The 25,910-nt window shown below is 36.2% G+C and overlaps 1 protein-coding gene and 1 long non-coding RNA gene across 4 annotated transcripts in view; one reads left to right on the forward strand and one right to left on the reverse strand.

Annotated features, from left to right (window-relative positions):
• The first annotated feature begins 1,624 nt into the window (after positions 1–1,624).
• On the forward strand, positions 1,625–9,065 carry LOC139127728 (uncharacterized). The gene is made up of 3 exons (XR_011551099.1): positions 1,625–1,674; positions 4,669–4,725; positions 7,181–9,065. It is a non-coding gene; the product is annotated as an uncharacterized lncRNA (long non-coding RNA).
• Positions 9,066–11,021: 1,956 nt separating this feature from the next.
• LOC139127715 (GRAM domain-containing protein 4-like) overlaps positions 11,022–25,910 on the reverse strand; it is a 137,177-nt gene continuing 122,288 nt past the window's right edge. The window contains exons 15-18 of one of the 3 annotated variants that reach the window (XM_070693610.1): positions 21,537–21,684; positions 20,892–20,982; positions 16,289–16,370; positions 11,022–14,438 (exon numbers count right to left, since the gene is read on the reverse strand). In XM_070693610.1, the coding sequence (XP_070549711.1) occupies positions 14,232–14,438; positions 16,289–16,370; positions 20,892–20,982; positions 21,537–21,684 (528 nt within the window). In that variant the 3' untranslated portion in view covers positions 11,022–14,231. The remainder of the gene's footprint in view (positions 14,439–16,288; positions 16,371–20,891; positions 20,983–21,536; positions 21,685–25,910) is intronic. The other 2 variants (XM_070693609.1, XM_070693611.1) reach the window with 2 other exon arrangements.

Consider the following 25,910-nt stretch of genomic DNA (forward strand, 5'->3'; position numbering starts at 1 on the left):
AATGAAACTAGTCGTCATTGACGTACAGTTTAGACGCTATAACCTAACTAATCGTCCTGGTTAGGGGCTAACTAAGCTTTTCAGCCACACTCAATATGTGTGATAAATATTCTAGTCGATAACAGGTCGCATGTTGAGGTTACGTAGAGATGTACAATCCTATTGTGTGAAGATTGAATCACCTGGAGACCACTTGATAATTACTGTGATTTGTATAATCTCTACAGGGTTTACGTAACCTCCAAAATTTCCCTCTCAACTCAAGCAGACCTTAATGACTGATGGTAGTTGACATGACAAGAAAAATGGCAGTCGATAATTTGCCAACAAATTTGATCTTTTGTTACATACAAATAAAATGATTCTTCCATTATCTAAAAACGGTTGAAATCAAGGATGTCATTCAGTGTAGCACCCCTCATTTGAATGAAGTGGTCTTAAACAAAGCAGTTTAAACCAGACGAAGAATAGACACGATTAAAACCCCTTTCAACCCTTTACAAAAATCACCCTTGGAATTCGGATGAGTTTCGTATGAAATGTATTTGTACTATTTCTTTCATGATGTCCCTATACACATGCAGCTGACCATGGTATGAAATGCCACCAAGTCAAATTATAACCTTACAATTCTTGTAGCACATTGATATTGTCAGAACGCTATTTATGTTTGTCTGCCTGACAAATTTACAATTTTTTGAATGTACGATACTGTAAACATCTTAGAAAAAGCACCCCTGTAAATCGAGTGGTTTGATCCGGTTTCCTTTCTTAACGTTAACATGAAAGCCTATTACTATAGATATATTAAGATAAGCATCTGCATGACTGGTCGACCCATAACCTGCAAAACGTCAAAGTAGCCAGTCAGACCGTCATTTACCAACCTGCTTTATCTAACCTAACGGAAGACGATGCTAGAGGCGGAATCTGTACAGAAATAGACAATTTAGACAACAATAAGCGGCGTAAGTACACACCAGCATCTAGGACACTAACTAAATCAAGTGAGAGTGTTATGTAAACCCGAGGAGGACGCCGTAAAGTAATTATACACATTTGAAGAAGGGCTTGTCATCCAACCACAAATCCACTGAAATTACACCCATCCGTAGTGACACTGACAGAAAGAATTGTTCTGTTACATGTTGTATACGAGGTAACTGAAGCATCTAATGAGAGGGTATGTGAAGTACGACAGACGTTCGAAATAATGCTATACATCGTCATTGTGTAGTAGATGCAGAAGACAAATGGTATCTTGACAGTCGACATGGCAATTGTAAACATTAATGATGGGTATAACAACGAACACAATTCCTGTACTTTGATGAATCTGGTGCTCACGTATTACTTAGCCATACCTTACCTGGAACCCCATGCGTGTGCACACAGCAGGAGAACTTGAGTTTAACAGGATGGATACCAACCTCTGTGAAGATTATTCTGTTAGGTTCAAAAGAACAAGGAAGCGTCCTAAATTTCCATACAGGCTTGCTTATGGTACGTACAGAGAGCCTCAATATAGGTTCCGCCATTACTCGGATATATCAAAGTACATGGACCAATATAGGTATTATCACACCAGAGGAGATGTATGCAAGGAGTCAGGGGAAAGTTGGTACTTGGTTACAATGTGCCGGATCCATACAGACCTAAATTGTATCGCTTCAGGTAAGGACTCCCGGGTTGTTCGTTTTATGAAACTTTATACATTGAGGTGTATTTTTAATTCCAAAGAAGGCATATATATTTGCTGAGAGTGCCGATAGTGCCGAGAGTGCTGAGTGCCGGAAGAAAAACTTAAAGCCGACAGAGAATGCCAGATATCCAGACAATGTAGAAGAGAAACGTAACCATAGATGTCGGTTTGGAAAGTGTTAATCTTGACTCAATGTGATTAGGAACACATGCACCTTTCCATGTTTTTGGTGTTCTCATTAGCTTGGATGCGTAGCTTTCTCTACAAGGATTATAACCAGATTGGTGTGAACTATTTGATTTATGAGAAAACATGTGACTGTTCAGATTGAGATTTGAACCCGGCGATGATGAAAGTCATCTAAACTCATTTTCAGAGACCAGTTTGGAATCGTTCTGTTGAAAATGGGCAGTGAGATATCCATATTAAAGTTTCGCAAGCTCCGTCCTTTGTTCTTGATTCTATGAATGTCATCAAATATGCAAACAAATAAATGTTCGGCATTGTGTAGATTCCATGTTAATATAAGCTTAATGCGCTTTTTGGTAGCGATACATTTTCGATTGTATTCTTATCTGAACATCTTCATAAGTATAATATATCAGTTACAAATAACGTCGTAAAATAAACAGTCTGCACATAATGGGGATAGAAAATTCAATCTAAAGTCGATTTTTTAAAATAAGCTACCAAAAATATTAAGAAAGCCTTGTTGAGAATGTCTTTAGCAGTTGAGAGCAGTTGACACAAATTGCACTACAGTCAGACACAGTGTATGTGAAACTTTGACGGTCGTCTTGCATTGAGATTTTTTTTTTCAATTCGAAAAGAAAAAGAAAAGGTAAAGTGCCATTTGGAAAATTTATGACAAGTCTTCATTCGATTCTCATAATATTGTTTTGGCATGGAATACTGACGATATAGAATATGTGTTATGGCCACACAATAAAATGATTGCCATAGTAACGTTCCCATCATAGTGGTCACCTATCCATTTTATCGCCTCTTCAGTAAATTGATGTTATAGTGATCCTCTCTTTTCTCAACACGTCGACTATTCAGATACCTGATCTCTCCAACTTTGAATCTCTTTGAAGATTCACGTTTAACGTTTTCAATGATACATAAAATCGATTGACTCGACACGACCACAGTCAAATGTCTGACAGAAGATGAATGGTCTAGAAGATGTGAAATCAAGGCATGGTATAACAGAAAGTCCCAAATTTATTCATGCTTAGATTTCTGGGTATTTCTGTGAGGTATGCGATGTCAGATCATTTCCTCAGAATCTTTGTCTAGAAATAGTTTAATTTCCTTCTCTCTTACGGACGGTGTGAAGTGTAGAATAAGCGTTATCCTTCCATGGAGATCACAAAACTGATATCGTTCAACATACCCTTTAACCTAACATTAGATCATTTCCCTATTCGGACATAATCTCATTCAATCCATTTCCTGATCATTACGGGATTTTGTTATTTCATCCCTTTTACTAACTCGACTTTCTAAACACTGTACGCAGGTGTACACAACGATATTTACTCGTTGCAATGCGTTGAAAACTATTGTTTACTAGATTTCAGGAAAATCGCAATGACATCAAAGTGACAGTTGTATTGATACCTCATATATTAGTTGTAAAGTTGCATTGCATCTGTCTTTGCAGATAGTTATGCGTGTTGGGCTGATTTTTGGAGATGATAGCTAAAACATGTTCGTGTCGATTCCTCAGTTCAGATATTTGCCTCTCCATTGAATAAGAAATTATTGACGTTATAATGAACAAACTATGAAGTAAACACTATGCAGGTACATTTGATAGTATACAAACCATACCTACAGATCTATCACCTGCAGATAATACTCCTACATATCTAGACATTGAGCTGCTCATGTGGAAAGCTGAAGGGTTCGACATATGAATTATTGATGCCATTTACAATCGTTTATACACTGTTACCACAGCAACCGCTGGCACAATGAGAACGACAGGTGAAATATCTTGCAAACGATTTGAATAAATATTCTAAAAATAGAATTTAAATGGATCACTTCGAATGGTGAGAGAGCGTTCAAGATCGCATCATTAATTACAAGCCTATAGCGGAGTCACAATATTGTCAAAACACATCGTGCAGGTCAATGTATGAATCTCTTTCAGATACACCATGATTTAGACAACCTTTCTTCCTCCCAGTATCGTCATAGTATTTTAGTTCATCATTGATGTACCAAGTATTCTTTGCTGATGTCGTTCGACTTCAATTACAAAATGTAGTTTATAGGTGTATTATCATTTTAGGTCGGCTCGTCGGAGTCTTCTTGTAAGGCAATTCCATTGTATGCCAATCAATGATGATACTTTTAACGTTAATGACAGCAGCTCAATGTCCTCATAGTCGACCTCAAACTTCAATAACTGCTGCTTTGGTGAATATACGAAACAAATTATGGAACCTGTCGCGTTTTACGTCTTACTGTGTACTCACCTAGAATTTATCAATGGGATCGATTGACATGACTGTGATTATACTTATGATTTTAATCCCCCCTCATGCTGCTAAATGACTTCATTTTGCCGGAAAAGCCTTTGAAAACAGAGTGATTGTATAGTCCTTACAATGCACTACATACAGAAGATAATTTGACGCTTCAAATGATAACAACACGTCAATGATTACAACGGTTACCATTCAACGAAAGTGCTAATTCTTTGCATTTCAAAAAATCTCCTACGAAGGTTTCTTTTTTCACACAATAGGGGGTCTCAGAAACATTTGCTGCTGTTGATGACCTTACAAATGGATTTACGATAATCTGCAAGTACTCATTTGCTATTGCATTATCAGAGATGCTCACTGATATGTCACTTCATTTATACTCATTCGCTTGGTGACTTCATAATGGAGGTGTTTATTCCACAGGTTATGATTTCTATAATTTCCTTCCTATTAAATTTTCAGATTTTTATTCGAGAAAATGGACGCGACTTTCGATGGCTCACAAATGCAGAAGAATAGGTGAGACAATTACTAGAATTTTGTAGATCATGTGATATCATTTCAAACCTGTTCATAGCATTTTTCAGTCTCCTTGACGACGGACCGATAGGGGTCCGTTCTCTGAATATATTGACTCCGGTCGATTTATCTCGTAAATTGATGGCTTTATTGATAGACTTTCTCGGCAAAACTGCAAACATTCGGCTTTGTAATTTACTGGGATAGAATTTAAATATCAGTTAAAGGAAGACCCTTATTACAAATCCGATCAAGGGCAAAACACCGACAGTTTTCCGACACAGAAGAACACCGACAGTCTTCATTGAATCCAATTAAATCCTGGACAGCAATTGTCACTACTATAGTGGTCTACAATGGTCACTACCATATCATCTGCAAAAAGAAGGTAAATAATTTGAATCTGGCCTGCAACTCCCATTACCCATCATTTTACCATCATTTCCCTCATCATTTCATCGTCATTTCCTCATCATTTCATCGTCATTTCCTCATTTCATCGTTATTCACCCATCATTTCATCGTCATTTACCCATCATTTCATAATTTCCTCATATCATCATTTCCTTATCATTTACCCATCATTTCCTCATCATTTCATCGTCATTTACCAATCATTTCATCATTTCATCGTTATTTCCCCATCATTTCATCGTCATTTTCTCATCAAGAATATGTTAACTCTTCCCTGCAAAAGTAACCTTTTTCGCATCTAAGCTATCATGCAACATTTGTAACATTTTACCCTCAAATTAGTTTTACCAAATTAATGGATTATAGCTTTCAATAACGGCACTGTAAAATCTTGTCACACTTTTGTTCACATATATTTGTACAATTATACTGACCAGTAGAAGTATCGCATTTCTACATTTCTTTTTAGCAGTGTTAATTACCTTTCTTGCAGATCAGTTTGGCCAAATACAAAATAAATAATATGTTTACTTAAACCCTCCGACCCTAAACTTTATTTTATTTTCAAAAATAACGCATGATTTTGTCCAATGTTGTTATTTTTGATGAATCATGTGGTTTTTTGTTGTTTTTATAAAGGAAGTCTCATCGGTAACAGAAGTAGTTGTCATCAACGTGAATAGTGCTCTTCTAAATCATCAGTTATTGGTGGTATTAAACAATTTGTCTCTAGTCTATCTTTTTTCATACCCTTTGTAGAAATTTCAAATTCTGTCCAAACGGTTCAAACGGTCTACAGTAAGGTTTCTGCCGTACAGGAGGAGAGGCATGTCTGGTCCTTACCGCTGATGTAGATATCACATACTTCGTGTGTAAAGATATGGTGGAGTTAACATTGAAATCCACCACTTCCTTTTCTAACCAACCAAAAGTATTAGGATTGGCTTACACTTCATGTGATTCAGACATTGTCCAGTGAAAAAATCTTACCATTTGGAAGTCAAACTTAATCGTGCCCTGCAATTGAAGTATTCCATTCACATAAATATTTTTGGCCTGAGGTTATCTCAGGACAGCCAGCCATTTTCATTGAGGAGGCTGGCAACAAAAATAGAAGCCTCCCTTACATAATGTAGATGTCATTGTGCGTAATGAAAATGTATGTGTTTTCTTGAATGAAAATAACGACCATCAACATTTACGTCTACTGTCCCTGTAAAGATTGGGCAAATTATCTCTTCTGCATGTGATGAAGGGCATATCTGGAATTGAAAACTTGCATGAAATACTTCTCACAACATAACTTTAAATATAAAACTGTTTTCATCATATCGCAATGATAATTCTATATCAAGTGACTTACTTATCAATCTCTAAACAATGGTTGTGAAAATTCAATTATCAAAATCAGTGTGTCCAAATATCGGTGACGATGTCACACTTCTTGTCAATTTTCGCACTGAGATTGCCATGACAAATTCATCATTTCTTTCAAGAAATCGTTTAAATGTCGTTGTTAAGTCCGTGTTGCTGATGCGTGTAAGAGTGTTATTCATTGTGAGTTTAATGTACTACTAAACGTTTTGTTATTTTTGAAGTTAAAACTTCTTATCTTTTATAAATTATGGTATAGGCCTACTTTCTTCAGCTATCGGCATTTTTGAGACAACCTTCAAGGTGACATACAGATCAGCTGACATCCAGCTATGATATGGAGTATCCTCAGTCAGGGCGGGGTTGACCTTTTGATGACCCGCATAGCGACGCACGCTACCCCGCCAACAGATAGTTGCGTTTCCCAAGGTACCTCAGTCACAGGGAGAATGAGCAAGACCTGATCAAATTGTGAACCTCTTCACTCACTACAAACAACCACATTCAAAGCATCGTTTTCATCACTCGCTGCTCTGATATTACCATTTCTTATGACATGATATTAAGAGACATTCCACGTGAAAGAAGAGTCTTCAATGAGATCACACACACTCATTTTTATCAAAATGGAATGTAGTACTATTGAAGTCTTTTGTTCTCCTTTCAGTCTGATAATTAGTGGCGAATCCGATAGTGAAGACAGCCAAAGGTCCTCAGAACAGCGTAAAGCTGTGACTGTAAATTTAGCTCCAACAAGACATCATCAATATGAAAGAGGTAAAGAAGGTGTTACATTGCCGAAAATAGACCGTGTGAGAACAGAAATGGAAGACAATGGAAAGTTACTGTCTGGATGTCATCATAATTTGAAATCCAATATTTTGAATGACATTAAAAAATGCCGTCTGGCAAATATGCCGCTTTCCATCAACTCAGTAGGAGATTGTTCAGCAAAGAAAATGAACTCACCCCAAAGTTTCAAAACCGAACATTTCGAGGTATGTGCAAGTATGGTTTCAAATAGAAACAGTCTTACAAAAGTCCAGCTGACTCGCCTACAAACTTGCGAGAGGAAACTGAACAGGACATTGATCTTCGAGATAAACCAATCCCATATCGTTTGTGGAAATTATCCCCTGGAACATGTCTACAGGAATACTTGGCACATATATACTCAATTCGAAATACAGGCTCACTTACAACAGGTTCAAAGGGCAGTGAGATGAGAAATCCGAGTGTGATTTCTAAACGGAACAAGGAACATACCGATATTCCGGTAAGAGTGGGAGTTTGTACATTCTTCAGCAGTGGTGGCTGTATCAGTAATCCCTGCGAAAGGATTTATAGCGCCAAAGATACATTATTAGGAATAGAGGGGAAGTCGGCAGCAGCTACGTCGCCTGATGCAAGGTCCACCACTTCCTTTAAATCCTCGAATGTAACAAACTTAAACGCCCATATCGATGCTATAAAAAAGGAACTACGAAATAATGTTGGTACACCAATGAAGAGAAGAGATCCACGGGCATTAAGCATTGATACAGTGCTGATTGGTAACCAATATCGCACTGAGGAAGGACACAAAGCTCACCTTGCCAGACAAAAACAAACATTGCGTGACGTAACCTCACAGTCAACATGATTATCTGCAGAAGACATTGTACGATTAAAATAGTTGTCGAATATCTAATCAAACTTCAAATAAATTATAAAGGGTAAGCTTAGTGAGGAATAAGATAAATTTCGGGCAAACAATTGCAGGCAAAAAGATGAATTATGTGCGTTGCTCTTTATTTCAACTTCTGAAATACATTAACACGATTGGAACTAATTTGGGAGAATTGGATCTTTAGATTTTTCAAATATCTAGAGTGTTGGGTGCCTATCACTGAATGTTGCAATATTACAAATGAATCACAAAAGCAACTGCATTGCTTACAGAGAAAGCAGATGAGCATACATTTGAAGATTAAACCGTAGTTCCGATCGTGTTCATAACTGCCGTCTTACCGAAACATCGTCAACATTCATACTGATTAAAAGTAATATGTAATAGTAAAAATGTCAGTTTCAACACTATCTTAGCTTTCCATCAAGAAACGATTCGCTTTACACGTTACAACTTTGGGTACCAGTACATGGTATTTATGTACAGGACTACTTGCCTCATGTTTGGCAAGAAATTGTTTAAAGTTCGGAAATTGGAATCAGAATGGAAACCGGTCAGATTGTACATTGGCAGTTGATTCGGTATGTCTTGAATACATACCATCCGAGCACACCAAATGATAGGTAGATCTTTTGCACATGATGAACAATAAGCAGAGATTAACAGTTTTGCTTCACCAGTCAATCACATAATGTAGACTGAAGCATTTAATGGACGGAATTATTAGCAAATAGGGTGGGCCTCTTTCTCATCCATTCGTTGTTATTTTTGTGACAATAAGTGTTCATGAGAACACAGAATATTTGTTCGAGGTGATTGCACTAATATCACTTGAATTGAATTCTTTTTGAAAATTTCTTGTAAATATATCACGGTAAGGCCAAAAGAGAGAGATGGCGAAAGTGATGCGATTAGGCGGTTTCCTTCTTTCCATTTCTCTTTTTTCTTAACTATGTTGGTTTTCGACTGTTACAGAAACAGTTATTGTATAATGACTCTGAGTAATTGTCATGAATCAAAATAGTAGGTAAATGTTAGATATTTTGAGTCCTGTCAGTCATATTGTGAAGATATGGTGTACTTTGGTGGTGTGTTCTCTAGGTATCCATAACAAGGGATGAGAGGTGTCTCATTCAACCAAAACGGGCCAATCTTAATTTATAGGTGTGGCAAATGAAGATCCTTAAATAGGCTTTGCACATATTTGCCCTAATTTGCATTTTCTTACATGGAGGTAGGAAGGAAATGGCAAACAGATTTCATATCTATGATAGAGTATTTTTATACACCTTAGTTTTATGGGTCGATGGCAAAACAAGGGAACACTGTCCTTCCCATTGTTCTGAACAATATGAACACCTTACTGTAAAACATTGGAAGAACTTCGGGACTGGTCAGTCTCCTAGGCCTGGGGGTGTAATTGATTATTTTTTGCCGTTCCAAATTTCAAAACGGGGTGAACACCCCACCCCCTGCACAACAAAGGTAAAACAAAAGGTGGGTTATAAATTCAATAAATAAGGAATATATATATATATATATATATATATATATATATATATATATATATATATATATATATATATATATATATATATATATATATATATAAGGGATGCTGGAGAATTGATTTTACAATGTCATCTCTACAACGTTGTTTCGTGAGTCGCGAAACTCACTCATCAGGAGACTAGACTGGAGTGAATCTACACGGGCTAAACATCGCTGGTTACACAGGTGGTGGAATTTGGTTGAGATGACAGTTGTTGCATAACAATATATTGCTGCTGCTATGAATATTCATGTTCACGGAAAGGACTGATTTACTTCGATGGATATACCGGAGTTACTAGTTAGTGCATAACAATGTCTTGCTTCTGTGACGGCATGATGACACAAGTTCATTTCTTTATTGAGTGTGGAACATTCTGGATGGCGGATGATAATAAATTTTTCTGTTAAACAAAGGTTGCACCGCTTGTTAGTACTGTCATATGGCTTGGCTTTGGCTAGGACCTTCCATGAGATAGTGTGCGTGATATTGTTGTTCTTTAGCGTCCAAATGTGTTTACTGAGTTCGGTGGAGTTTCTGGAGCGTTCATGTCGGAATGATGTGATGTGGTTTCTGTATCTTGTCTTGAAGTTGTTCTCTGTAAGCCCAACGTACGTTTCGGAGGTGGTGTTGTCTGACCGTGTGACTGTGGCTTGGTAGACGATGGAGGCTTGAAGGCAGTTACCGTCGAGTGGGCATGTGTCTCATGTGTACGTAAGTGGATTTCAATCATTGATGTCAAAAACAGAAAAGCAGTAAATCTAAAATTTCGGTGGGTGTTCAGACTTGCCAGCCACCCAATGTCATCTCCCGAGATGCCATAGAGAGCTATTTTTACTCACATTTGGTATACCAATGTGAGGTTATCGTATAAGCTGAATTGATTTGCATGTCTGTATATTTGTGGGTATGTGCGGATGTATGTCCGTCACACACAAAGGCTCCCATACCGCCAAAGCTACCGTCTCAGTATTTGGTGTACAGGTAGATGTAAGGGTTGAGATGTGAATTTGTTCAAATGAACACATCAGTGTCAAAAATGTGCAAATGAGGTAAGAAAAAGGGAAATTCTGCAAATGTTCATGAGTGGTCGCATACCAATGGCTGAAACAGGATACTCCACTGACCTGTAGTCATTTCCTGTCATTGTTTATGAACTGTTACATATTAACAGACCTGCTCAAACTAAGGGACGGACCATTAGATCTTAGGAGGGGGTGGTCACAATGAAATTGTGAACATTTTTTTTTACAACTGTAAATTTCTATTAAAAAATTTTTCCAAATGAGAAAAGCTGTGCTAATATTTTTTACTAAGTAAATTTTCAGATATAATTTTTTTTAGTTAGACGCTGTCTGAGATACAATGTACATCCATATCACTAGCGCAAATAAGATTGCATGCTGTAACTACTTATGGCCCAATGATTTATATTGCTGATAGATTTCGCGAAATGTTGCAGATCATCTTTTGACAAGCTGAGAAGCTGTTTGAAAAAATGTGGTGAAATTTCAATATTTGTGTTTTTAGGACAATATTTGCCCTTTTTTTGATCAAAACATCAATTTCTCTGTAGCAGTATGTCAAACTTCTGTCATTCTTGTTGTTTTTCTGGTTGTGCTGTGCAGAAATTATTGTCATAACATCAACGTAGTATTTTCCTGCACTGAACAGATAGAAACAACATTTATTGTTGATCTTTGGTACCCATACTGGTATGTACCAATTTTGATCAAATGTGAGCGACACCGTATAATTGCGGTATTTTTATAAGTTGTAGCCAAATCTGATGTATGCAGTGTCTGAGAGGACCTTTTCTTTAACATTGAAACCATAAAAGCACAGCTAATAATGACAAAAACTGCCTTTTGTGAACTGTTATTTTAGTCATGAAAAATGCACATTTTTACAGAAAAACTGTGACAAAAAGGAAAATAAATGCATGAATGAGAAAAAAAATTATCTTGTCATTTTTTTCTTTCTAAAATATGTCACTGTATCAAATATATTGTGAAATATTAGTGGATGTTGCTTTCTTATACTGAATTCTGATAGAGAAAACAGAAAAGTATCATGAATTTGTCATGCTTTTCATATGAACTGCAGATTGGTACACTTTGCAAAACAGACTTTCAATTTGTAAACATCAAGATATCTCTGAAATATATCTCTGATATATTAAAGTGCACCTGAAAGGCCCGCCGAAAAATATAAATCATCAAGATATCTCTGATACATATGTTTGATACATTAAAGTCATGCGTTCGAAGGGCATGCTGAAAAATTTGTCTGATTATCAAAGTTAAGCGTTCGTTGCTGGCACGATGTCCATGTCGAAATTCAAAAATACACAGAAAGGGCAAAAAGTAGGTTTCTCAGAAGTGTGATTCTTACATGAGAATAATCAAACTCATTGTCTGTTTTATTGCTATCATATCTCACAAATTCTTTCATGTAAATGTGGTTTACATTTTCTAACCCATTTCAAAAACACAAAATTATAATCAGTTCATGTACATTTGGACAAAGATCTATGAAATGTAATATGACAAATATCCTAAATAATTTTAAAACCTACCTTAATCTGGAATGTTCTATCAGTAAGCAGTTTGTAACTTTCTTGAGTTGAAAATATTCCCCTTTCAGGTATCCAAATGTTCACTTTGACACTCAGTACTATTTTTCTCAAATAAACTGAAAACACAACAGTCACTATGATTGTAACTTTGACAAATATTATGTACAAATTTATCCCAAGAAGAACTTATATCTATGTCTTCTTTTTAAGTGCAATTTTGAGAATATGATCGTTACTACTTTACTAGCTTTAGTACAGCTTGAGGTTTTGTCAGGGGTTGCAGGTTGGATGGCCTAAGCAGAACCTCAAACTACTGTACTGCAGGTGGACGTTGACAGTTACATACACCAAGTGTACAGTACATAGATCCATGGTCACACAGACTCTAGTCTGCACCAACACTTGAACATTAGTTTACATACTGTGGAAAATCACCACTGTGACATGGGCAGTGACAGACCTAAGATATGTTTTAAACTGAAAAACAAAATTTTGTCTTCTTATACCTGAACAATTTACTATATGTGAAATTCATTCAATAGTGAAAGAAAGACAAGTATTTATATCTACATTAGTGCTTATGCTCTTTCTACCGCCAGTGTTTCCGTTACAATTTCAAAACTTGCATACGATTTTACGCAACTGGGATTTATTTGAGTAAAATGTATCGAAAATGCGTACGGTAGGAATCAGTATCTGAAGTGAGTTGGGTAGTCTTTTCTGTAGAACCTGGAGGGTTCCTTCAATGCGCATACTCTATTAACAAAAAACAATTACCTGGAGGCCTTCAAGGTATATGTAGCTGAACGCTTTCAAATGCCATGATGCATGTCCCGTATATGATTGTTGAGCAGCCTAATGACTTCATGTTCAAAGAAAATACTGACTATGAAATTAATGTTTTCAAAGGGCCAACAAAAAGCAGATACTGGTCAAAATCCAGCGAGACCTCAAGAATGCAACCTGGCAGATTCTAAATCGTCACCCGTAAACACTTTGCTGGCACATAACATGCAACGTAATGACCATTCACTGTATTGTGTTACCAACAACGTAGACTCGATGGATTCTCAAATTTTTTGCATCTGTAGTGTCATTGTCTGTACAGAACTGATTGACATGATGCTTTGTGATGATGAAATACAATGTTGCATAAAGAGTTGTGGTCCGCTAAAGTCTAAAATGTTGCAATATCATGATAAATGTCACTTGCAAGCAGGTCCATATGTTGTACTTTTGTCCTGCATTGAACCATATTTAGAAGTGCAGGCCAAGTACATCTGTGTCATGGGGCAGCTATATTTGTTTCTGGACTACATGTATCTGAAGCAATTAGATTCCTTCACAATGATTTTCCTCTGCATACAATGCTTACGTGTACCATGTTGTCCAAAGACAGAACCCTCATGTGAAAGAAATGCCCATCAGGAAACTGTACGACAAAATTAGCAAAATATGTTAGAGTTACATTTACATGATGGAAATGAATATAGATTTACTTCAGCTACATCAAAATGTTATTGTTTGCATGTCTGTGTTTGCAGTTGCTGGGAACGTTAAGGCTGATTTACGCTACTAACAGTAATTTAAGGAGCCTGAAACAAACGCTGATTGGCTATCCAAAAGTGATTCATTTACATCAATGATATTTAGCCTACCAATAAGTTACAAGTGTTCAAGATGCTGTACTTTGACAAGGTTTGTTTTGAGTTTTTTGGAAAGTGTTTATCTTTATTGTTTTTCTACTGATGTTGGATCCGTAAGTGATCTAACTATAGTTAATGGTAATGGTAAAGGAAGAATCTTATCCTGATCAGTTGTGATGTAACTTTACCCCTTTCACTGCCATGGTTTGGCCCAAACCCATTGCTATCAATGGTAATTATGGACCCATTTAAAGCTAATTGGGTGTGAACAGATTAGGAATCAAAAGTTGATGTCTCTGAAGGTGTTACTTCATCATCTTCAATGGCCCATGCTAAGCATGCTTGTTGAGCTGCCCTTATGATACTCTCATAAGCTTCATCTCTGTTTATCATTGCACCAAATATGTAGGGTTTGTCACAGCCAGATACACCAATTTCTATAGCCATGCCACCTCCGGGTAGGAATCCATATGGTTTGGCCTACATGTACAAACAATGACAAAATTGTTTAAAACTATGTAATTATTTGTTTCATTCTTCATCATGGAAATCAGAAAGGTTCGGCCTGGTCACCACACTCATTTCAAAATTTAGAGGAAGCCTGTTAACCCTTTGCACCCTGACCCCCTGGTACCCTAGCTATGACATCATGCGGACATTTTTGTCCGAGCGGGGTTCAAAGGGTTAAGGCCTCACTGTCAGAAAGATGTAATGACATAAAACTAATGTGTACATGAGGAAAACTTAAAAAGGAAACAAAATGCACAAGACTTAATAGGAAGAAAGTGATGTCCATTCTGATTCAGGAACTCATTTTTTTTTGTCTTTACAGAGCCATACATGCAAGTACACATCAATCATTGTTCTTGCCTAATTATGCAAAAATCAACTTATGATGGATTATATATTATGTAAAATTCGTACAAGACTTGTATTGCCATGAAATGAAAAATTCTGACTCTACTTCAATTCAAGGAACACACATTCCAAACATCAATGCATACACATGTTGTTTTGAGGTAAAGTTTAAAATATGAATTTTCACTTAATCCTTTAAAAGGTACTTTAAAGGGGAAGTTCACCAAGGATGATTTTTACATATGTGTCAGCTTTGTGGTCACTTAATTTTTAATAAACTGTCCACTGTCAGATTTTGTGTTGCTGTTTACTACTAACCACCAAATCTACCACAAGCTTGAGGAATGTATGGTTATAGGAATATAATCAGAACTATCACTCTATTCCATTGTTAAACAAAGCAAAACCTGACATAGTAAATGCATTCAATAATTATTTCGTCAACATTGGACCTGACCTTGCCAACAAAATCAATTCTCCTCATAAAAACTTTAATAGTTACCTCACTGAACCCACAACACATTCCTTTTTTATGTCCCCCACTACACAATCTGAAGTTCATAACATCATTTGCACCCTGAATCCAAAAAAGGCATGTGGCCATGACAAAATGCCAGCCAGACTTGTAATTGATGGGGCAGATATAATATCAAAACCCTTGGCATATACATTCAATCTGTCATTTCAGACTGGAATTTTCCCCCAATCTCTAAAAATAGCCAAAGTCACACCAATCTTTAAAAAAGGCACAACAGATGATCCCGGAAATTATAGACCTATATCAGTATGATCAGTATAAGTATGATCATGTCCAACCCCTGTTGCAAAAATTGCACTAGCTGCCTATTAGTTCTTGTATCCACTACAAAGTTGTATATACTGGCTTCAATTCAGTTATGGGTACGGGACCACAATATCTCTCTGAGTTTCTACATCAATAACGATAGACAATAATGAATTCTATTCTATTACATTTCTTGTCAAGCTTCTGTCTTGGGCAAATTCATTTTATTAAGTAAACAGTCATAGGTAAATTAAAGGTAGTGCGTGTCTTGAAAGTGAAAGACAGACTTTTACTCAACCTGCCCCCAAAAACAACTTTCAACTATTCTTTTTCACAGTCAGGAATAAAAATTGAGCGTCAACGTACAAAGTTGATACAAGAGCAACAAATTACCTGACATTTACTGATATTTGAAATTCAAAATGGCCACAGTCCCTGTGTTATTTCCAAAGGGGGAAGTAAAATTCCTGATTTTCACAAACCTAAGCCAGTGAAAACTTTACATACTCCATAGGCTTCATGAATCCCAACAAGTGGTTGGCCAAAAGAATAATTGTAAAAGTGTGAGTCAGAGTTTGTGTCCCCAACGCGCATTCTAAATGTACCATAAGCCTGAGGGTTCAGTTAGGTTTTTTCACTTGGTGGAAAGTCAAACAAGGGAACTAGGTGGAAACACTTTGAATCTTACCTTTTCTAATGAAGTAATGTCTGCAAGTGGGATCACCAAATTTTTAGGAGTTGGATATTTGGATCTTTCAAAGCACAGAAAACTGTCAGAGTAAAAGATGTAATGATAAGTTACAACAGTTATCATAGCACTGATCATTATGGACTTTGTCATCAATGGCAAATGTAGTACACTTTATATTGTAGTAGTTCACCATCTGATAATATACTTGTAGTAGTTCACCATCTGATAATATACTTGTCCTGCATCTAAGAAGAAAGGTCAGAACATTGATTGATAACTTCACACTGTCTATTGATCCAAGCATAGGCTCTTGTCATTTATTATTTTTCTGTAAGTTTTCATGTTTTCAGTTATTTGTGTCTCAGTTGATGTGCATGAACATGATGAAAAGAGTGATAGGAGAGTATAGAAAAATGATATAATTTTGTAATAATGCCTGCGTGTGTTTGTCTTTCTGTTTGCCTGACATCTCAAGAAAGGCCTATCAAATCAGAATCAAATCTTGTACACCCAGAAGATCTAAATTCAGTGCCACAACTCGGTATGTGAGACAGACACATTGTATGTACAATATAAACAATACGCTGGGGTATCGCTCATTGATTAATTACAGTAAACCAGCATGGGCAGCTCTGTCTAGATAGGTAGCTGATCAATTGATTACACTTTATCTACAATGTAGCTGTTTTTACAGTTTCAGTGGCAACCTAAATCAAGACCAAAGTAAGACTTACCCAGTGCTCGTGAAATAAACATGCATGTCATGTAGTTGTAACTCATGAGACACATGGCAATATATAAGCAATTTGACTTTTTTTGGACATCACAAAAATATCACTACTGGAATAGGTAAGTCAATTCCTCAGAAAAGCTCTGGCTGGTTTCTCATGTGGATTAGAGTTGAGATAAATAACTTTCCACATATCAAATGTATACTCAGCTTCATTGGCTGCTGATTAACTTGAAACTCTGTTTTAATTGTATGGCCCAAATTTACAGAGCAACTCACAATCTAACCCCTGACTACATAACCAGTATGTTCAATAATTATATCCCTTCCAGATCACTTCGTTCTTCCAATCAGAACCTCCTTAAAGTTCCCAAAGCATGTACACTTCTTTATCAAAACACCTTGTCTGTTGCGGGTGTGGATGAATATAACAATCTCCCCAAATCAATCAGGGACTCTGAGTCACTGACTAGTTTTAAGAAATCTTGTAACAACTTTCTGTATTCTATTTACCCGGTAGTACTTGCCTGATGCCTCTTCGTAGTTTTTTTATTTTTGTAATTCTGTGGTTTTTTTTGTTTTCAAGTTGGTACTGTAAAGTGTAATATGATTTTCTTTTGTCTATTCGACCTCCATGAAAAGAGGTGTTTCACCAATGGAGTTATCGAGTTTAAATAAAGATTAATAATAATAATAATAATGTCTTTATGGTACAAAAGGAAATATCAGTAGATACAATGTGCTAAAATATAGTTTACTTCATCTCCTGTACATCATCATCAAATGACAAAGACATTTATTTCATGAATGTTATCAACAGAAATATATTCATTTCATGAACATCAACAAATAAAACAGATTGAATCCATTTATTCTACGAACATCATCATATCAACAAAAATACAAACTGTAAACTAATTACAAATTAAATTGGAACAGTCCGAAATGGTCTACACTAACTAAAACATCTTAATCTATGAGTCTCAGACTGAATGTAAGCTTGCTCCTCATGTAGTTCAAGTGTAGGTAACAATAGTGAAACAAATAACATAACATAACATACATGTATCATGACCATGCTTAAATACTTGGGTCTGTATTGCGTATTGAGCCATGGACGATAAGTTGTTTCTGACTCTGACACTCACATACTTCCTACATAAATCCATCCAAATATATGGAGGAGGCAGGAGGCATCATGGGCCAGTGGCTGGAGCAGTGGACTCGCGATCAAAGGATGGCGAGTTCGAGGCCCGGCATGGCCGTGGTGTTGTGTCCTTGAGCAAGGCACTTTATTCCTAATTGTTTCTCCCCACCCAGGAGTGATGGGTACCTGGTAGGACAGTGGTTGTAATGTGTGCGTTTAGCTCTGCTGCGCTTATTGGCTGCACATGTGAGCTGTTGCTTGCTCCCCAGGGAGTTGAGTGGTATCATATTAGGTCCAGTGACCAGGGGTAATAATAATTGTAAAGCGCCTTGATCACATGTACTTGTGGATATGTGCGCTATATAAGAACCAAATATTAAATATTATATGCACATCCTTTCTTCAGTGATCACAGTCAATAGTGATGTCAAAATAAAACACAACTTAGAAGATTAACCGAAATAAACCACCGGCAACTCAAAAGTTTAGGCTGCTCTGAAAGCAGTGTACCATTGACAGCCAAAAACTCTAACTACCGTAATCACTCCATCAATTCGACCAGAAAAAATAAATATGATTTATGAAAAGACTGATAGAAGAAAAATAAAATTACGAAGATCCGGCCGGTCGAACTGATAGAATATTTTTGACGGTCATAAATTTGCATGGCAAGGACTATATGTACATTCAGCATGTAGTTTAGGTGACATTTATGATAACATTTGACTGTTACAGGTAAAACAGAATAAAATAAGTTTAATAGTTCCCAATACTTAGAAGGTCCAGGTTGCAGATTTTATCTTTAGAAATACATGATGGCGACAGAAAAGCACTTGTACATGAAAGACATGACAGCATCATTTATGCAGACCGCCATGCATGTTTACTTGCTTATTCATACTATAGAGGGTGCTAGATATATGGAAAATGAACCTCCCTGGTTTTGGAACTCAAAGCTTGAACTCGGAGCAAAGGGGAACTTTCTTAATATCAGGGGAATGGAGGAAGATGGTAACAGAAAAATAAAACAAATTAATAAAAAATATAATTGTCTTTTCTGTTTCTTTACTTGCATTAAACTTGGGTTGCATGAAAGTTATGAATAGTCAAGTGGCAGGGCTATGACTAGGGGGTGTCCCTGGCAAAATTAATTAAGCATGGATCACCAAACTTTATGGCAATGGAATTTTTATGGTTTACAGACAGAGCTATTGTAATTTTTATCTCATTTCCACATTGTATTTATCATGATGATATTTAAAATTCTATAAAAGTTTATCAAAACTTTAATTCTTTCAGAATTTTGTTTTGTTAGTCTAGTGGCAGGTCTATAACTGGGTGTCTCCCTTGGCAGAATTTATTATGCACCCACCACCAAACTTTACAGAAATGGACATTTTTATTGTTTATGGACACAGCTATTATTTTTGTATCTCTTTTGTAAGTGTTATAATCATGATATTTAAAATGCGGTAAAAGTTTATCAAAACTGTCATTATTTCAGAATTTTGTTTGGTCCACTGGCATTTTTATGACTGGAGGTCTCCCTGGCAGAATTTATTAAGCATGGATCAACCAAACTTTACGGAAATGACATTTTTATTGTTTATGGACAAAGCTATTGTTTTTTATATCTCTTTTTTAAGTTGCATTTATCATGATGATATTTAAAATACTATAAATGTTTATCAAAACTTTGATTATTTCAGAATTTCGTTTCGTATATATATTTTCCAGTCGTACTAATTTGGAAGAAAAACTCTTCCAATCTTCCGATTTAATTTGGCTTTGACATATTAAAATGTAAAAGTACGTGAAATTGGGGCCTACTTTACTGTTTTGTTTTGGCCGTCTTTAATTCGGAAGAGAAACTGTTTCAATTTTCGGATTCCTATGTCAGAATCGGGCCTTATGTTATTGTTTTTGGCCATACTAAATTCCCAAGACAAACTGTTTCAATTGTCGGATTTTGGGAGACTTTGACATTAAGGTTAAAAAAAGTACCTCAGAATTATTTTACTGTTACAATGTTACTCTTACTTTGATACAATGCCAATACACTTGTGGTCGAATTATAGAGGAAAAAAAATCATGCAGTTAAACAATGGCCAAACAATTGAGGTTGTAAAATAATTAATTATCCAAAAAATATTGGGTGGTCGAATTAATGGAGCATTCGAATTAATAGAGTGATTACGGTAGCTAAATATGCATTTGCATACTAAGCATGGCCTCACTCTGGCCAACAGGCCGCATACTCCCTCCTAAGCAGCTCTGACAAGTCTGCTGCTAAACAAATTGATTCGCCAGTACCAAGGGAGTTTGGTTGACAGAGTTTATCATTCTTAAGTCGATCGAAGGAGCCTTTTGAACCAAAAACTGCGTGAGGTTGACGAAAGGTATCAGAAACAAAGACTGATCATATAACCTGCTTTTCCAGTGTTTCTTAAAGAAAATTTGTGGAAGCAGCAATAATAAAAGTAGACTCAGCATTGAGTAAATGTGATTTCCATTACAATAGATGTGATAAATTTGGATGATTTTATTTAATAAATACAAGATTTGGCATGTTTCTGAAAAATTTCTTTGAATACGTTTATTGGGTATATATACACCTCTTTGATGAAAAGCAACATTTCATTTAACATTTATGAAATTCATGGAGAAAGTGATCTAACTACACAGAATTATATAAACAGTAAGATGTATTAATATCTACATACCTTCTTGTCAAATATAATTTGCCATTCTTAAAGGCACCTGTCAGAGTTTTCTCTTTGCTTATCAATGTACATCTTTTACCCCCGTGCCAATCTGTAGATAATAAATACAAGATGTCATACTCAACAAAGCTACAACCATAAGAAGCAAATCCTGTCTGGTATATTGTGAGAGATGAAAATGTAGAACCGCAATGGGTACAGCCATTTCCTCAGAGCCTGTGATAGCTGTTTATGAGATAAAGTGTTTACCACTAGTTTTTTATTCACTCTAAAAATGACAATGTTACAAATTGAACTCACATTTAGTATCTGCTACCTTACATGTACATGTCATGTTCCTGTGCAGACCTGTAACATATAATTGAACTGCACAGACTGTTGTGAAGGTTGATTGAAGGTCAACACCATTCATATTGGCTTATCACACCGGCCTATATCATATTTTAAGTTTTCCTGGAGCAGTTATGAGGTTCGTTATTGATAAATGTACTGGCATGTTATGGCTTGTGAACTAATTGTTACGTATAGACTATATGTCATACACATGTGACATAAGAGTTAAATGTATATGTATTCAGTCAACAGACCAGGACTCACTTCCAAACCAGTATTTATTATGATTCTTGGATAAATATGAGTACTTACCAGGTAAAGGTGCTTCAGCAGGTGGCAAAGAAAAAAGCCGACAAAATGCTTGATTTTCACCACTTAGAACTGCTTGTGCTGTTTGAGATCTGTTCATTTGACTACCAGAAGTGAGTGATGTGTTTGAGGATGATGTTGGTAGCATGTACTGGAAAATTACATGAAGAAAAATGTAATTCAGTAAGATAAAGCATTGATCATGACTATCATTACATACAATTGAATTGCTCTATGTAGTAACACAGTAAATGGTATATATAAACTGGAAAGTTAACAACAAATGTTGCAAACATACCTTCACCTACTACTTTGAATTAACAGTGTGCTTTACTCATGAGAAAGTAATGCATTTCAAGCCTGTGTGTACCAAAGCTGCATTCAGGGCCACGTGGACACTTTGTTGAGATGAAATTTCACATAAGATGTTCATCTTAATTAAATGCGGAGCAAAATCTCTGAACTGATGGATGTCGACAAAATGTCTAAATCACTTTCAAAGTTGTACATCCTGAAACTTGGTAGTATTTGAAATGGATCATTCCTTAAAGACAAAGTTTTTTGAAAGAGCTTTCATAAAAAAGATGAAACATATATACAGACATACAGACACCATCGACTCACCATATAAGTTCTTTTTGGTATTTATATACAAACCAAATATGAGCTAAAAATTGACAACAAATGTCATGCAGAATCAAACCACAAGTCCACATTCAAAAACTTTATCCTGGTCATATTGGACATTATTCATGCTTAGTGTACTTGACATGATGTAAAGTAAGTAAAGCACCTGTTAATTCAAAGTTACTGTAGTAGGTAAAGGTATGTTTGCTACATTTGTAGATAAAATAATAAAAATAGCGCCAATGGCACTTGATCACAACTGGCACATTGTGAAACTACTCATAATTAATGCGGTACAATATGTGGCGTCATGCGGTGTCCCATCACACCATACATGAAGGGTGTAGCACTTGTGGTTACTGAGTTATGGACAAATATGTATATTTCAGGTCAAATGTCACTGAGGTCATGTGACATTTTGTCAAAAAAATTGAATTGCTAAGTCATCCCTATATACCAAAAATCAGACCAAGCTCTATTGGCTCGCTCAAAATTAGATATGCACATAATTAATGAGGTACAATATGTGGCGTCATAAGGTGTCCCATCATACCATATATGAAGGGTGTAGCACTTGTGGTTACTGAGTTATGGACAAATATGTATATTTGAGGTCAAAGGTCACCGAGGTCACGGGAGATTTTGTCAAAATATTTGATATATCTGCGTGACCGGAGGGACATGACCAAATCCATAAGGCCCTGGACTTCATCCATGGGGACTAAAAACTGTGTCACTGAATCCTTTTTGCAATATGAATATGATGAGAAACTAAATTTTTATTTTACTTGGCCTTATACATGGGATTCTATAGACAGCTGACTTATACATGGTAGTCTATGGTGGTGTAAACTAAAAAGTCCTCTAACATGGCCAAATTTGATCGCATTGTGAAACAAATCGATGTGCATCTGTATGGGGTAGGGTACTATCCTTGTGCAAAGTTTGAAAGAAATTGACCAGGGCATGTCTGAGATATCTGCGTGAACAGACGGACGGATGCACACACACGGACGCAGGCACGCACACACGGACATGACCAAACCTATAAGTCCCCCCGGACGGTGTCCGTGGGGACTAATTAGACAGACCACGAAGTCAATGAGCAACATACAGCTGAAAGACTATTTTTCACATTGCGATTTTAAGCCCATTTTTATGAGAAAAGGGACATGTATATGTACCAGTATATGGAGAAAAAAGCAGAAGACATATTTGTAAATTGTTTGACAATCATATATGCATCTCTTGAAATTTTGTGGTTATAAGGTATAACAGTAGTGTAAGAATAATGAGGTTAGAATAAGTTAGTAAAGCTAAGTTGACAGTAATTAAGATTACAAAATTATACACTAAGCTGAGGAAATCTGAATGAAATAAATGTTGAAAAAGTAGCAAAGTCATGGTCATCTTTTGTCTAATACCTTGTGTAAGTTCATGAACTTTACATAAATCTTGCTATAGATTTGTTGCTAATGGGCAATAACTGTGTTTCAGATCATTTGAGAGCAATCCATCCATGACAGGTTTAAATTGTAATATACTTCTATTTAAAGGAGAGAAACTTCTCAAATAATTTTTTTCCCTGTAATTTCCTGTGAGAACACAGGGACATGCTTAGGACTCTATGCTGGTGCTACCTTGATAACTAACCTACAACTTGTAACGGCATTGTCTAACCTGTTCACCCCAATTTCCTGTAGACAGGTCCACACTCACCATTGATAACAATGGGTTTGGGCCATACCATGGTAGTGAAAGACTGTAACATGTGAGGTCGTGGATACTTAATCTCAGGAATGTCAAAGTCTGTATATTGACTCAAGGATGTTTACATAACAAATGCTTAGGGTCATCTCAAAAGTGAGAATCTAAACTATGAAATATGTTTTTTTTTATTGCTTTTGATACCCAAAAGAGCATAGAAATCTCATATACTTTGAATCAGCCATCCTGCATATTTCTAACATTCATCAAAACCTCATTTCTGTTCCACAACTCATTAAACAGTCCACAATGCAGGATTGGTGTACATTCCAAAACTACATATATGAAAGACCCCTAAAATCAATTAGTTAAAAAGGGGGGTTAGAAATTTCCCAAAATCACTATATAACCTCCGCTCCGTTTGGCTCCATTTTTCGGAATTGGAACCTTGGAACCAGTCTATGTATCAGTACCAAATATCAACGCAGTCTGTTCAGCAGTTTTTGACTTTTTGTCGTTTACGGAAATGGACGACATCAAACACCGGTTGAAACCACCTCTATATCACAACTTCCAGTTGTGATAAAAATTGCCCTAATCTGCCGTATTCAACAATATCAATATTTTCATCACAATTTTATCCATCATAATAACAATATATCAAGAACCCTGTAAACTGGATCTCAAAGCAATCAGATGAGCACATTCTTAGAAATAAATATTTTGACTGAAATGAAAAAATATCCTCAAAATTATATTTTGTCTAATTTGGCATGATTTTTACAAACTGGAAGGAAACATTCCTGCTGCTTACTCTCAACCCAAGTCACACACTGATCAAGCAAGAAGTTGCAGTGAAGACGGATTTTCTAGCATTAAATTGAAAAACAAGCGACCTGGCAGCCGATATAGCTCCGCTGTGATATTTTAGACAGTTGTAAAAGATAAGTGTGACTGATTTGTCAATTAAGAGAATACAGGTGAACGTGAGATATACAGAAGGGAAAGTCAAACCTGAGATCATTAGTATATTGCAGTGCCACTGGCGACTGCTGGCACACTTTGTCTGAGTACTGATATTTAAAGCCCCAATAGCTGCAAATGTGTAATAAACAGATCTCACAACACCTTCAGTTTTCCAAAAGTTTTCTTTGAATGACACCCATTAAACACTGAAAAAGTGTATAGCACTGTCGTAAGTGTTGTAAGTGACTGTAAACTCAAACGTTTTAACATAATTTTAGATTTCCTGCCATTTTCAAAAACTAATCATGTGACAGAGAAAAGAAGATTACGATGACAAAATGTTGGCTATCATGTGTTGTGCATTCAAGTAAAATGGCATCTTGTTTCTTTTATGATCATGATGTGTATGTGCAGGAAATAATTTGCTTTTTGTACTTTTCCATGGGGCGCCATTTTATGAGTGCGGTACAAATTTATTATTCAGCCTGTCAAAACGTGTAGGAATGGTCCAAATCAGTGAGCAGTGATACTTCCTTCAGTTAGCACATTTTCACAAACCAACTTTGGTTTGAAAATAAAATCATGAAAATAATGCATAAAATTGGCAGCAATTGTGGCTTTAACCACAGCTCAACTGTCCAGACAAATGTTTTCAAGGTTTGACAAAAACTAGCAAACATTCCCAAAAAATATTAGTGAAAGTTTTATTGTAATTCAACAAATCTGAAACGGGTCATCCCTACAAACCTGCATACAGCACCAATCAGACAAGGAGATTCTAAGAACTGTCACGGTGATGATTTTCAGAATTCTTGACTGAAACCAGCTAAATTGCCAAAAATATACTTTTTCAGATTTTTTTTCACTTTATGTACAAAACCGATATAGATCATCCATATGGCTCTGCACATGTGTTGGTGAAGTAGGTGGAACTTTTTGATAGCTCAATTCAGGATGGTCTGACAAAAAATGGCAAAAATAGCCAAATACACAATTGAAGATTTCATCACAATTTGAACATATCACATTTAGATCATCTCTGAGAACTTGTTAACCAAAGCTATGAGATGAGTAGTC

This window comes from Ptychodera flava, unplaced genomic scaffold (assembly GCF_041260155.1).
Source record: "Ptychodera flava strain L36383 unplaced genomic scaffold, AS_Pfla_20210202 Scaffold_35__1_contigs__length_1935909_pilon, whole genome shotgun sequence".
NCBI classification, from domain to species: domain Eukaryota; kingdom Metazoa; phylum Hemichordata; class Enteropneusta; family Ptychoderidae; genus Ptychodera; species Ptychodera flava.